At 44.5% G+C, this 14,105-nt stretch overlaps 2 protein-coding genes across 2 annotated transcripts; one reads left to right on the forward strand and one right to left on the reverse strand.

Annotated features, from left to right (window-relative positions):
• Positions 1-253: 253 nt before the first annotated feature.
• On the forward strand, positions 254-3,722 carry LOC123182661 (probable transcriptional regulatory protein At2g25830). Its single transcript, XM_044595309.1, has 7 exons — positions 254-500; positions 585-700; positions 1,049-1,110; positions 1,469-1,625; positions 1,966-2,246; positions 2,521-2,641; positions 3,224-3,722. The coding sequence occupies exons 1-7, from the start codon at positions 404-406 to the stop codon at positions 3,314-3,316; spliced, it is 927 nt and encodes a 308-aa protein (XP_044451244.1). The 5' UTR covers positions 254-403; the 3' UTR covers positions 3,317-3,722.
• Positions 3,723-3,931: 209 nt separating this feature from the next.
• Positions 3,932-13,762, reverse strand: LOC123173092 (wall-associated receptor kinase 2-like). The gene is made up of 3 exons (XM_044589888.1): positions 12,655-13,762; positions 6,743-6,886; positions 3,932-5,282 (listed from the first exon to the last, which is right to left on the reverse strand). The coding sequence occupies exons 1-3, from the start codon at positions 13,610-13,612 to the stop codon at positions 4,072-4,074; spliced, it is 2,313 nt and encodes a 770-aa protein (XP_044445823.1). The 5' UTR covers positions 13,613-13,762; the 3' UTR covers positions 3,932-4,071.
• Positions 13,763-14,105: the final 343 nt, after the last annotated feature.

The following is a 14,105-nucleotide window of genomic DNA, read 5'->3' on the forward strand; positions in this document are numbered from 1 at the left end:
GTGAAGGATATAATTATCGTTCGGCTTGTTTTCCTTTTTTGCACAGGTCAACATGCTTAAGTTTCCCCCTATAAATTTGAAGGTATCATTTGAATGTGACAATGAACACACCTATATTTTATTTTTCACATTTTTGACGTGCAGGAGCATATACTCCTGCGAGCCAAAAACAATATCCAGAGTGCTGCACGTTACTGTAAAAGCCTTCGGAGGGCGGAAGACCGAAGGTTGATCCGACGACTCAGGATGGACCGGGACAAATCTGAACCGTGCCTTTCCAATCCCCGGATCCAGTCTCGCTCCCAGCACAAGTCCTTCCCACCCAGCCGCTGCCCGGGGCGGCAATCCGTCGAGCACCAGCCGCGCGCGCTCCACTCCGCTGCTCCTGCAGCCGCCGCCGTCCATGGCGTCCGCCGCGCGGGCTTTGGGTGCGTTAATCCACAGGGCCTCGTCGCTGTCCTCCTCCGCCTCCGCCCTCAGGAGCGCCTCCCTTGTACACAGTAAGCCACCGACCCTCTGCTCCCCTCGTCCGATCCAGCCCCTTGGATTTTGGTCCTTCTGACTATGTTTCCGGGTGCCATCAGGGAATGGCCCAACTGGTGGCGCCAGCTTGTTCCAGGGGCACGTGGCTAGGCGGAGGATTTCGACGTTCCAGCCGCTCTGTATGGGGCGGCGCTCCTGCAAGATCGCCGGGAGGAAGGTGACCTGTTCTTGGCACGCTCTTTTGCATCATGTCGCAGTAGTTCAGATTCAGGGCCAACCAGCTGTGCAAATTTTTGTTGTCTCTAGCTTCTACAGAAGTGCGTATACCGCGCCCGTGTTGTACTCCACAAAAGAATGCCATGTTTCAGTTGTCTCTGACTTAGCTCTGATGCTAATTTTCATGTTCATTGTGCATTGCACAAGGACAGATGTTGACGAGATTAACTGGAAAGAACAACATTTGACACTTGCTAGCTAAATGTAGTTATCTTTTCTCACAGGAAAAAGTGCAGTTATCTTTCGACTCTTAATGCATATTCTTATACCAGCTGTTTCTTTGGCTCAGGGTGCTCAGAATTTGAAAAAGATGAAGCGCAACAGCAAAATCGGAAAGGAAATCGTTGCTGCGTAGGTGTTACTGCCCCTCTGAGCTTGTATTGCCCAAAAATATCTTTGTCGCAGCCTTTAAAAAAAAATCACGAACTTGCCTATAATCTGCCAATATGTCTACTAATATGTCCTTGCTGAGTAGCATAATGTGTTTTACTTGTGGATAACTTGTTAGGGTATATTGCCATCGTCTGTTGTGATTGAATCATTACCTCTATATTACCCATTGAATGTTAATAGTCCCTTAAAGATGAGCTTTCATATCCTTTTGACCCTAAAATCTTAAAAGTATATTCGAAATGGCATGACAAGTTCAGGCATTATAATATATTTTAATTAATTTGGCTCCTTACATATTCATATGGATATCATGCAGCATCAAGAAGGGTGGTCCAAGTCCTTCGTCCAACACAGCTTTAGCAGCGATACTAGAGAAAGTAAGAGAGCTTGATGTCCCCAAGGAAGTTGTTGAGCGTAACATCAAAAGAGCTTCAGAAAAGGGTCAGGATACTTACACAGAAAAGATTTATGAGGTACAATTGTCTATCACTAGTTTAATGTGGACCTTATCATCAGGTTCTCATTTGGCAGTATGATATATGATTATGGTAGAAAGTATGCCTATCTCATTTGGCTGAGGAAATGGATGTACAACCCTACCACCTAGGTTTATACCCTCATGGACTCAAATTTGGGTTCCTAATTGTATATAGGGGTCACTCCTACAGTTTTCTTTCAAAATAAATGAATATATGATGTTGGTAGACAATACTATTACAAGATCTGAGGTAAATTGTGTTCAGGAGTTAATAAGTATGCAGGTCATATTTTGAATCTTGTGAAATTTTTTAAGTGCCTGAAACATTTCAACAGGTCTATGGTTTTGGTGGAGTAGGTATGGTCGTTGAGGTCCTTACAGACAAAATTACAAGATCTATTGCGGATATTAGAAATGTTGTAAAAGACTGTGGAGCAAAATTGGCTGATCCTGGGTCTGTTACATTCAGATTCAGACAAGCTCGAGTGGTTAACATAAAAGTTACAGATGCCGATAAGGACCAACTACTCTCTGTTGCTTTGGATGCTGGCGCCGATGATGTTATTGAACCAAATTTTGATGATGAAGATGACTCTGAAGAAGAGGTTCTAGAGAGGTACCCTACTGATATCAACTAGAAATGTTACGTGCCGACCCAGTGGATCTGATCTTCATTTTCTAGTATCTTACAACTGGTAAATTAACACAAGTTAGATACTGTCTGCTGTTGTCACTTTCATAAAACACTGTATGCATGCAGAGAAGTTATGTTTAATGTCAGAGACCTGCATGTGATATTCCTGGTGCTTTTCTTTCTAGTTCACTACATTTAGCCACAGATATCTCTTCAGAGCACGGACAACTCTTACAATTGCTCTCTTTCCTTCCAGGTTTTACAAGATAGTTACTACATCTGAAAACTATCCTGTTGTGCTATCAAAGCTACAAGAGGAAGGGCTGAAATTTGAAACGGATAACGGTTATGAACTGCTGCCTCTCAATCCGATTGAGGTATTTGGTTTTCCTTTTATCGTAGTCAAGTCTGCACGTGTTGAAAATTAATGAACACATGCTACCACATATTTCTTTGAAACCTTAATCTTCTATGCATATATTCGAGAAATTCATATATCGCTAGAGTTGGTTGGTTTATTTATGATGTACTGCGTGTGCTGCCAAGTTCCATATGGTGCAGCTGTTTGTTGTCTCAGACGATTTACGTAGGAAACAGGACCACTGCATCATCATGAGTTGCTTCAATCATTGGCAGGATGTGATAAAATTAGGACTGCGCACTTTAGGTTTACCTTATCGTCCAGTCGAGTTTCAGTATAACATACCCGAGTGAGATAAAACATGCCTGAAAGCAACTCATATATCGTTGCATCATGCTATCCATATTAGCAACATAGGTTTTTTTTTCATGTATTCAACAACTAAATACTCCCTCCGTCCCATAATATAAGAGCGTTCTTGACACTACACCAGTGTCAAAAACGCTCTTATATTATGGGACGGAGGGAGTAATTCCTAGGAGCTTCCTATATATCTGGAAATAAATCTGACAATACCCATTTTCACTTTTTATGACAGGTGGATGACGAGGCCATGGAACTTAACAAGGACCTTGTATTTAAGTTGCTTGAATTGGATGATGTTGATGCTGTCTACACAGACCAAAAGTGAGTGAATTTGGAACCTACAGGCTCTCTCAACTCTCAAGACGCTACGCGATGACTCCATTTGGGTAGGGCTTGTTTGCAACTTTGCGTCCATTAAGGATTTCTTATGAGCACTGTTTGCGCCGATTACGACGCCTGCACACATAAACATCAGCTTCAAGTATCCAAAATGAAAATTGGTGAACACAGCAGTTTCCTTTTGGGGGTACTTTTCCCCGCATTCTGCCGTCTCATACTCAGAGTTTTTACCTTACGTTTGTTGTCCCTGATCTCTTCACCTTGTCAGTGTCTCAGTGAGCTGCTAGACGCTGCTCATATAACGAATGTTGTAACTGCATCTTTTCATGTGATTGTAAGCAATACAAGTAAAACTGACCTATGCATGGACTTCGGAGGCCTTTTTTTCGTCCTATATTTTGTTTGTTTGTGTTGGTGTTGGTTGTGTGCATCGTAATCATACAGAGACGGGTTATGTACTCATGATGTTTGTATTGCCTTTTGTTTTTTGACAAGGATGATGTTTGTATTGCCTTTGTTGCATTATCGGTCAACAAAAAATGGCGTTTACCAAAAAATGCATGTGTAGCTCGGTAGCTATCCAGCGGGCCAAAATCAGAAGTATGACAACTATATATATTATCATAAAAGAAAAAGCGATAGTAACAGAGGTTCTAGTCTAGAACAACACACATATAAATACAATTATACAAGTGAGTAATCCTTATATTTTGCGATGCACGTGGTACAAAGCTGGCGTCTCTACCGAGGGTACCTTGCAGACATCAATATTTCTTCCTCCATGCTGTATCTTCTGCTGCATTCCGGCGGGCTTTCTCTTTCTTTTTTCAGCGAGCAATTCATCATAGTAATGTCATTCTCTGAAATTTTCTCAACTTCCACGTTGTTTTGGACAAATTTCTTGGATACAATAAGGCCTTCGAGTGTATGTTCCACCTGTCGCATTGTAGGCCGGTCCTCAGCATTTAACTTTATACATGATGCTGCAAGTATGGAGAGTTCATGAACTTCTTTGCCTCCCTCCTCTATGACCTGCGGATCTAGTATTTGGACCAACATTTGATCAGCAAGCAACTTGACAAAATGGGAAACAAGGCCATCTCCATCAAGGAAGAAATACGAAAATGGTTTCTTCCTTGTTAGCAGTTCGACGAGAATGACACCAAAGCTATAGACATCACTTTTCTCTGTGAGGCGGCCTGTGTAGAAGTACATAGGATCCAAGTATCCAATTGTTCCTTGAACCATTGTTGTTAATCCCGTCTTATCCATTGGAATGTATCTTGAAGCTCCAAAGTCTGACACCTTCGATGTCATAGATTCATTCAGAAGTATGTTACTAGACTTGATATCTCTATGGATGATTGGGATTGAAACTGACGAGTGAAGATAGGCAAGAGCACTTGCAATTTCAGTTGCAATCCTGAACCTAGTTACCCATGAAAGGGATTTTGGCCCTTCAACATGGAGATGGTCATAGAGGGTTCCATTAGAAACAAACTCATAAACCAACAATGGTACCTCTGTCTCTAGGCAACATCCAATAAGCTTCACTACATTCCTGTGATTGATCTGGGAGAGGATGGCTACCTCATTTATGAACTCGTCTATCTCTTTCTGGACCGTGATCTTTGACTTCTTGATGGCCACAACGTGTAGGTCCGATAAGATCCCTTTGTAGACTGTACCATGGCCTCCACCGCCAAGCTCACGTGCTTTGTCAAAGTTGTTTGTTGCCTTTGCAAGTTCATCTATGGGAATGATCATCCTTTCTGCGATGTCTATCCTTGGGGACACTAATTGTTGCAACAACTGCCCACGATTTTGCTTGAAAAACTTTTGTTTCAACAATATCTGTCTCTTATGTTTAAACCTTTGGGCCACGAAGAATGTCGCGAGAACCAGAAGCATAAATCCTACTGCACTTCCAACTCCTATACCGATGCTTGTTCCTGTATATGTGTGGGTTAATATTAGTATCTCAATACCGAGAACTCGAAGTCAACATCAACAAGTACTTTTCCAAAACCCTATATTTATATCTTTAGAAGGAAATACAATAAATGAAACAAGCGTAGCGAGTACAACCATGACCTTTTAAGAGACATACATGGTGTATGCACTGAACTAGATCCCGAGCAACTCAAAAACTTATGCTCTAGCCTACAAGGAATTTGTATATATTTCCCTAATACCTATTGATTTGATTGCAATACTTGAGTGTAGTGTGCAACAAGAATTAAAACCTTACCCACCTAATCTGAGCCTCAAATAACAAAGAATATTCATGATTGTAAGCTCATATAGTTTAAATATGTAGCAAAAGCATATTTTATATTAGAGCACGTACAAAGACAATGCTTTTACTGATGGAATCTATAGGGTGCAATGTGCAGGGCTATAAATCGATCTTTTATTAGATAATTCTTATTTGGAGTAGCAAGTGTTTCCCTATATGCCCAACTTTTTCTCATCAAGTTTGAGACTATATACAAAAGTTTCATATATGAAGCAAACTTTTAATAAGTTGCTCGTTCTTTAACAAAATCTGCCCTACAAGGTTTTATTGGTTGGTTGAAAAGGGTGAGAAAACATAGTTCTATGGGATTATACCTTATGACGCTGGATTTTAAAATTTATGCAACTTTCCCAACATGACAATAACCTTTGATTTGCAATTCAAGAGGAGAATATATTCGTGTTGGAAAAAGGTTTTGTTTATCGCATGATACACATGTGCTTATAAGGAGACATGCCTAAGTTTACAACAGGTGCTTTAAGGTGTGCTAACAAGGAAGTGAGCATACCTAACCACCAAATTACATTACAGAGATGACCAATTATGCATATGATTAATGATGTGACAATATTGCCTCTCTTTATTTTAGACATCCATGCTTAAGCATCTTCATTGTGCATGCCCTTAAGGTGTTAGACCACTAGCTTCGTGGCCACTTAGCCAGGTAATGTAAGAGTTGATGCAAAATGTAATTTCCTCATGGAACTATCCCTTAATATATCATGTAACATATGAAACTATGTAATAGCAAAAAAATTTAGAACACAAGTTCCTAGAGAATTACATGGAAGATTAGCCTCACAACTGGTTCTGTTTGTCTCTGTGTTATGGAGACAAGTTGAATGCATAAAAAAGATCTATGTTTATCTATTTCATAAGAATCTTTTTTAATAATCTAGACCCTCGTTATGTATGTAAATTCTTGTAACCCTATTTTAATATGCTATTATATACATTGACATGCCCCTAATGTATTTTGTGCAAAAATATCAAATACCTAAAAGGACTAATGGTCAAATGAAACAATAAATGTGTACTGTACAACCAATTATGGAATACAAAATCATCTAAGGCTAACAATTATATTGAAGAAGTTGAAACATGCGTACTAACCTGTAGCCGCGGACTTGATGCAACCATCCTTGATAGTGTAGTTACCGTGGGTTCCTTGTGGGCACTGACATTTGTACCCTCCAATTGTGTTGATACATTTGCCGAAGCACCCATAGTCATGTGGCTGCTCACACTCATTGACATCTATGAAAAAAACAGTTAGCACATCATAAAGACCTTCCTGAAAACATACAAGCGCTAGTTTATGGGCACTTGCATTACTGATTGATCAATTTATAACAAGATAACTCGCACTCATTTGTTTTAACTTTGATCTCCGGAAAAATATTGAATCCAGATTACATCTTTGAAAGAAATGATTTATAGTTTGAATTTGGATGTGGATGATGTAATTTCTTTATTCTCCAAGAAAACTTTCTCATTTCCCTTTCTATACCATCAAAAATGTTGAATTGTCACAATGGCATTTAGTGAAAAACTCCCCCCTTCCATGACACTACCGTTAGACCATTGCTAGAATGCTTCAGTTAACTACAATTGCACAAAAATGTTTATCATGTATTTAAAAGTTTACATCGTATATTTATAAAATGTTCATTTTTAAAACCTCAACATGTATTTGGAAAACGTTTATCATGTATTTCAAAAAAATATAGTCGAGTATATCATAAAATGTCCATCATATATTTAAAAAAATGCAAACACTTTTCTTGTTTCTTGTTTCTCCCTCTTTTTGTTCCTTATTTTCTCATTATTTTATTTTATTTTTTCTATTTTTTCTTTCAATATTTTGTCTTTCTTATTTCTTCTTCTTCATGCATTAAAATTGCACACCTTGTATTCAAAAAATATTTTTGTTAAATTCAAGAAATATTTGTCACTTATTTTAAAATTTAGTCACTTTGTATTATTACTTTTTATTGCGTATTAAATATGTCCATTGTCTATTTAAAAATGGCATTCATTCATTTATTAAATGTTCATCGTGCATTTTAAAAAGTGCATGTGTTAACTAATGTTGCGTATTTGAAAATGTTCATCTTGCAGCAAAAAATGTTTGTTACATGTTTAGAAAATCTTCATCATGTGTTTCAATTTTTATCATATGTTTAAAAAACTTACTATGTATTTTAAAATGTTTATTTCACATTTCAAAATTGGTAATTGAGTATTTTATTTTTGTGCGTATTTTATTAAAACAAAAAAAGGGAAAAGTGAAAAAGAAAGAAAATATCGACGTTAGTGTGCAGCTCCTACGGGAGACACGCCTCGTGCTGTTGGAAGAATGTATGTAAATCGTAAATTGTTGCTAGTCTAGTTGTTTATTGGTCCTTTACTATGTTGGGCTCAACGTCGAAGGTTCAATCGCAAGTTTGCACAATTTTATGAATACCCCCCCCCCCCCCCCCCTGCCCCCAATTTTTTTACTAAAAAGACAAATGGATCTTAAAAAATGAACAAGTATGTCCCCGGTTTTTTCGATCGGGTTGTCAGTCCGGTCTAATATTTAAAACTATGGCGGAAAATCCTAGCCATCTCAAAAACACTAAAAAAGGATTGCTCTACTGCCGATTCATGTTCAATGTTCAACACCGAAGATGCTTCGCGAGTGCCCAGCCCTGAATGTGAGCAGGGCAGTGTTTGTGGACGGGCCCAAGAATGGCGATGCTCCGCTGCCACCCACTATCTCTCTTTCTTCAAATGCCCTAAAAATTCTCTTTCTTAAAAAAAGAGTAAGTTTCTGTATTTTTTTTGCGGGTGAAGTTTCTGTGTTCTTTCGTACTTTGTCTAACATTACATATATTTTCCTCTCTCTATTTTGATTTTTGTCTCTCATCTCTGTTTTTAATCATTTTTCTTCTTATGGAAGTCACCGCAACTGCATCATCTCTTCTTGACTTACCAAATTAAATTATGTTTTCATGATAAGTCAATAAATACTTACTAAATAAGTGTTTATCAGATAAAATTATATTACCATACAATTATATTAATATGGACATATAAATCATGGTTCAATTCAGTATAATATTTATACCTATACAATGCACCGAGAATATCTAGTAAGTGAGAAATAGCGGCTACCTTGTTTCCCCCAAAAAATGGTAGACGTACGCACCTCGCTCCCCCTCTAACCAAACCTCCCCCTGAATTTCAAGATGCGCACCCACCAAAGTCCAATTAAAAACAACCACAACACCCTGTAAGCATCTCGTAGGTGTAGCAAAGCTCGTTTTCCCCCAGTCCACCACCCGAGAAATGCTACATTATACCTGGCCATACTTCGGGCCGGGCCAGGCTTCGAGCCGGGCCTAGCCAAGCCCGACGAAAAAAACCCAGGCCCGAGCCCGGCCCGGCCCGGCCATCGGGCCTGTTTTCTGGGCCCGAGCCCGGCCCGAACATGTAAAAGCCCGTCAGGCTCCGGGCCGGCCCGGCCCGACCTTCAGAGAAATGCAAAAAAGACGGGCCCGGGCCCGGCCCGGTCCGGCCTTCGGGCTCAAAATCTAGGCCCGAGCCCGGCCCGGGGGCAGCGCCGGGCCGGGCCGGGTCAGGATTTTTCGGGCCGGGTCGTGCCGGGCCGGCCGGGCCGGGCTTCCCATGGCCAGGTATATGCTACATCGATGGAAAATTACTTAACTTTTTTGTGGGAAAGCAAATTACTTAACATTTACGGGCTGGTGCTGAATTTAAGAAAAGGCATGCAACACTTCGTAAAAGGCCCGTGCGTGTAGCATTTTTGCTACCACCCGCTTGCTTCGTTCAGCCCACGTATCCAAACACGTACTGTTAAACTTGTTTTTGTAGCGGTTAAGTACTTCTATAAACTTGGTTATTAGTACTGCAATAGAGAACCTCATAGTATTACTGTTTTTTTCGGGGTATTCTTACTGTTAATCATGCATAGAAAATTTCACCTCAATGGTTACATGTCAATCACCTGACTTCTGAAGATTTTTTGTCCAAAAGGACCCCCTGCCGAGATGAATTGACAAAAAAGACTACCTCTGGATCAATTTGACAAAAAAGACCCCCTCAGCGGTGGCGGCAGGCGCGACAGGCGACACGTGGCACCTGCCGCCACGCCAGGAGGCGGCTGGTCCTGCCGCCACTGCAGGAGGCGGCCGGCCGGCGAAAACGGATTAGGTACAGTGCTCCGAGCCGCGACGGAACGGGCCAGGCCTGGTGGGCCACGCTGCCACTACACCAGGCGGCCACTGCTGCCCTTGTCGCTCCCTGGCCGACAAAAGGAACTGCACGGAAGGCTAGGTGCGGGCCAGGCCGCCACTGCAGCAGGCGGCACCTCTAGCCGACATGAGCACTGTGGCAGATGGCGCTCATTCCCATGCTTTGAAAATTGCTGCTGCAGGTGAGGTGACATCACCCAAGAGCGTGATTTCCGCGCGGGAATATGAACGCTGATGCCTGCTTTTGGTTCTTTCGCCCGGGAATCAGTCCTGCTTTTGCTACTTTTGCCTCATAGGATGCGACGGCACTGCGAGAATCGCTCTGGCTATTGCTTGAGCGGATGCAACGACACTGCGGTAATCAGTCACTCGCTTCGGGAATCCGATGATGCGGGAAACTGTTGTGCCGACACTACAGGGATCCTAAAATTTCCCGCCTAATTTCCTCTGTTCTCGCTAATTTTCTCGCCATCATTTATCGTCTGAGCTTATAAAAGGAGACACCGATGCTCTCGTCTAGCCATCCTCGAAATCGCCACTGCGCAAAGTGTGTAACACATTTTTCTAGCCGGTATGAGTTTGCCTTGCTCGGATCAAGGCATTAGGCCGAGGAAAATGAAGAATGCAAGTTTGCCTCCGGGGATGGCAGTCCTGCGGTGTTGATATGGCGATCTTTGCAAGGTGAAGGAGGTGACGGATTTTTCAGATTGGTTGGGCATGAAGTTTTTCATGTGCGCCAATTATGAGGAAGATCCAACCGTAGCTATTTCAGAGTACGACAAGCCTCCGGTATGCTTTAACCATCACGAATAGATATTGTTGGTATTTTGATTGATTCTTTAATAACATTCTTGTTTCTTGTTGTAGTCTCCTCCGCCTCTGTGCATGTACTATCGTTGGATTGACACGGAGATGACGGCTTGGGCAGTGACTGAGATTTGTGAAAGAAGTCGCCGTACGTGGAATAGTTTCTATGCGGAAGAGCGACACGAGAAGGCGGAAGCCGAGGAGAAAGCAGAGCAAGAGAGAGAGTTAAAAGAATACTATGCGGAGCAACACCGTTTTTTTTTAGGATTTAGGAAAGAAAAACAGGGAAGAGGCTCGTCGCATGGAGGAGCAGGAACGACAGCGAAAGGAGGCTCGTGAGGCGGAGAGGCAGAGAAAGAAAGAAAGGGCTCATGAGGCCAAGGCAGCAGAAGAAGCTGGCGATGGAAAAGGAAAATATCCACGCTGGACTTATTTTAAATTTCGCAATCATTTGTATCTTTATTTCTGCAGTTTAATGTAGCTTTATTTCAGTAGTTAAATGTAGCTATATTTCAATCGTACAATGTATTTTCAGTTGTACCGTGTCGTAATGGAAAAAAAATATAGTTTTAGAATAAAGTAGTGGCGTTTTCTTTCCCTCCACTAATATCGAACATCATGCAAGAACTACAAAATGAAATTAAGATAGAACATAATGCCCTGCAAAAAGAGAGTACAAACTAATAATACAAGTACATCTGAATTAAACGGTAGAACTGGAATATAGCTCATCCTCCGTCGATGCAGAACACTTGCCCTTCGACGATGCAGAACTCTTACCCTTGAACAATGCAGAACTCTTGCTCTTCGAGGATGCACGGGAATCAGCGCCGTCTGCGACGTTGTCGCGCGTGCAGCAACAGAGGGATGCCGCCTGCTGCGGTGGCGGCGTGGCCCACAGGCTGGGCCCGCGAGCAGCACGGCCTGTCGGCCTGCGAGCGACAGCGGCAACAGAGGCCGCCTCACATAGTGGCGGCGTGGCCCACCTAGCCTCGCCCGTTCCGTCCCGGCTCGGGGTACTGTGCGAATCGCGTTTTACCCTTGTTGCCGCCTCCTGCAGTGGCGGCAGGGCCCGCCGCCTCCTGGCGTGGCGGCAGGTGCCACGTGTCGCCTGCCACGCCTGCCGCCACCGCTGAGGGGGTCCTTTTTGTCAAATTGATCCACATGTAGTCTTTTTTGTCAATTCATCTCGGCAGGGGGTCCTTTTGGACAAAAAATCGACTTCTGAATTTTGGGTCAATCGATTTTGGTTGAAGGAAGAAACAAGCGCTGGGAGGAAGAAACTTGCCAGAGGGGAAGAAGAAGGTCGCCGGGCAGGCTACCCCAGTATCTATCTTAGGTTTTCGGGTGGGGGCAGTGGTGGGGGTCGGTGGTGTGGCTTCGCCGAAGAAAAAACTCGTCGCGGGGGGGGGGGGGGGGTGTGCTAGAGGGATGGCCGGGGCGGCCGGGTTGGCGTGGGAGCGGCGCCGGCCGCGGGTACGGCGGCTAGGCCCGTGGTACGTGCGGCGGTTATAGGGAAGAAGATGAGCAGGAGATCTGGCTGGAGGTTGAAGAAATCAATCTGGTCGTTCATTTCGAATATGACGGCTGAAAACAGATCGACTGACCCAAATCAAATTTCCAGTCAAACTTACCCCTAGCCAATCCCAAATTTCACTTAAACCCATTTGAGATGGGTTTCACCACCTCTGGCTGGATAAACTTGTCGTTCCGACCGACAGCTATCCAACTGCCCAGAGTACTATCTACTGATCTACTGACATAAGTATAGATAGAGAAAATTAAGGTCAACAGAATATAGTCTTATTTTACGCAACGAGATGGTAGGTGAACTGTCCTTGGTTCGATTTCCTGCGAGGCACATGCGTGTTGCATGAATTGCGGCTTATTGTACGAGGTAGTCGTTGAATCCAAAAGGTTTAGAAATTATAGGTGATGTGCACACAGCTACAGACTAACCTTGGCACCCATGGGTGAGGTAGGGGTTGCCGTCGTAGCCGCCTTGACACTGGCACGTATAGCCAAGGTTTCCTACCGCGCACACGCTGTGGTCGCTCTTGCAGAGCCTGCGGTGCGCGTCGTCGGAGCATGCGGTGGACGTGTTGGCCGTCAAGCTCGGCAGCGGTGGGAGGCCCTGCTTGACACCCCACAGGAGGACAAGGGGGACCTCCAGCGCCGCCTCCGACGGGCTCTGCTTCACGCTCAGCAGCTCGTCGGCCAGCGGCCTCCGGTCGAACCACCCCTCCTCCGCCACGAACACGTAGGTCGGCAGGAACGTCAGCGCCTCGCTGTGGTTTCCGGCGTCCAGCCACCGGAGGTGCACCCCGGTGGGCGAGCTGTGGTAGTTGATGGGCGCCTGGCAGCACGCCATGCCGGAGCAGTACTTGCCGGCCAGCTGGCCGACGCTGTCCACCTTCTTGTTGCGGAAGGAGCAGAAGGAGGCGCAGCCGCTGATGATGCCCGATCTTCCCGGCCCCACGCGGAGGTCCTCCACCAGCGTCGCCAGCAGGTTGCAGCCGGAGAGCACCAGCTCGTTGCCGTTGGACAGCATGTACCCGGCGTCCACGAAGCCACCGCCGAAGGAGACGTTGCGGTCGGAGGTGACGCTGGCGCTGTCGACGATGGAGCCCGCGCGCACCACGCGAACGGTGGCGTTCCGGAGGGAGATGGCGGCGACCCGGAGCGTGCCGTCGCCGAGGAGCAGCCTCGGGGGCTGCGGGCCGCTCGTGTCGCACGTGAGGTTGAGCCCCGGCCAGTAGCAGCGCGGCGGGCCGAAGCCGAAGGGGTACGGCACGCTCACGTCCCCGCAGCTGGTGGAGCAGCCGGCCAGCCCTATCGGCGCTGGACTCTCTGCCGCGGCCGCGGCCGCGGCGGCGAACGCTAGCACGAGCACTACCGCTGCTGAGGCTATGGCCATCGAGCGAGTGTTGTTCTCTTGCCTACTGCTTATTACTCGTATTTACTTCCCCAGTCATGCCAGTACTGATCTACTCCCTGTATTTCAAGGCTAAAGTGATAGTGCTAGCGAGAGACTGTGCACGGCAAGTCAACCTTGCGCGTCAAGAGTAACAAGTAGAGGAATTTTGTTTCATATTAAATAACGCAAGTTCCCGGAATATCAGAATTAGGCACGTCATGCTGCTTTCGTAAGGAGCTACCTATAACCCCGCGATTCCCAGGAAACTTTCCAGCCCCAATTCGTTAAGTACTTCATCCGTCTCATAATGTAAGATATTTTTTTAACACTATATATATGTCTTATGTAAGATGGAGAGAGTAACTACTAACCCAGGAAGGCCTGACTTCCCCCTTAGTAAAACGGTATTGTTATCTGGTGAGCGTCAGATTTTTAGGGGTCCCAGCAAAGGCCCTCACAGCCATTGGATGGTGATCAAGTGGTGGCATTTTCC

Source organism: Triticum aestivum, chromosome 1D (genome assembly GCF_018294505.1).
Source record: "Triticum aestivum cultivar Chinese Spring chromosome 1D, IWGSC CS RefSeq v2.1, whole genome shotgun sequence".
NCBI lineage: Eukaryota > Viridiplantae > Streptophyta > Magnoliopsida > Poales > Poaceae > Triticum > Triticum aestivum.

Bases quoted from the DNA above. Each gene is read 5' to 3' on its own strand.
- LOC123173092 (XM_044589888.1), bottom strand. From the start codon at position 13,612: ATGGCCATAGCCTCAGCAGCGGTAGTGCTCGTGCTAGCGTTCGCCGCC. The intron at 6,887-12,654 runs GTTAGTCTGTAG...TTTTTTTCATAG, and splicing joins CCTCACCCATGGGTGCCAAG to ATGTCAATGAGTGTGAGCAG. The intron at 5,283-6,742 runs GTTAGTACGCAT...ACACATATACAG, and splicing joins CATCAAGTCCGCGGCTACAG to GAACAAGCATCGGTATAGGA.
- LOC123182661 (XM_044595309.1), top strand. From the start codon at position 404: ATGGCGTCCGCCGCGCGGGCTTTGGGTGCGTTAATCCACAGGGCCTCG. The intron at 1,626-1,965 runs GTACAATTGTCT...ACATTTCAACAG, and splicing joins ACACAGAAAAGATTTATGAG to GTCTATGGTTTTGGTGGAGT. The intron at 2,642-3,223 runs GTATTTGGTTTT...TTTTTATGACAG, and splicing joins TGCCTCTCAATCCGATTGAG to GTGGATGACGAGGCCATGGA.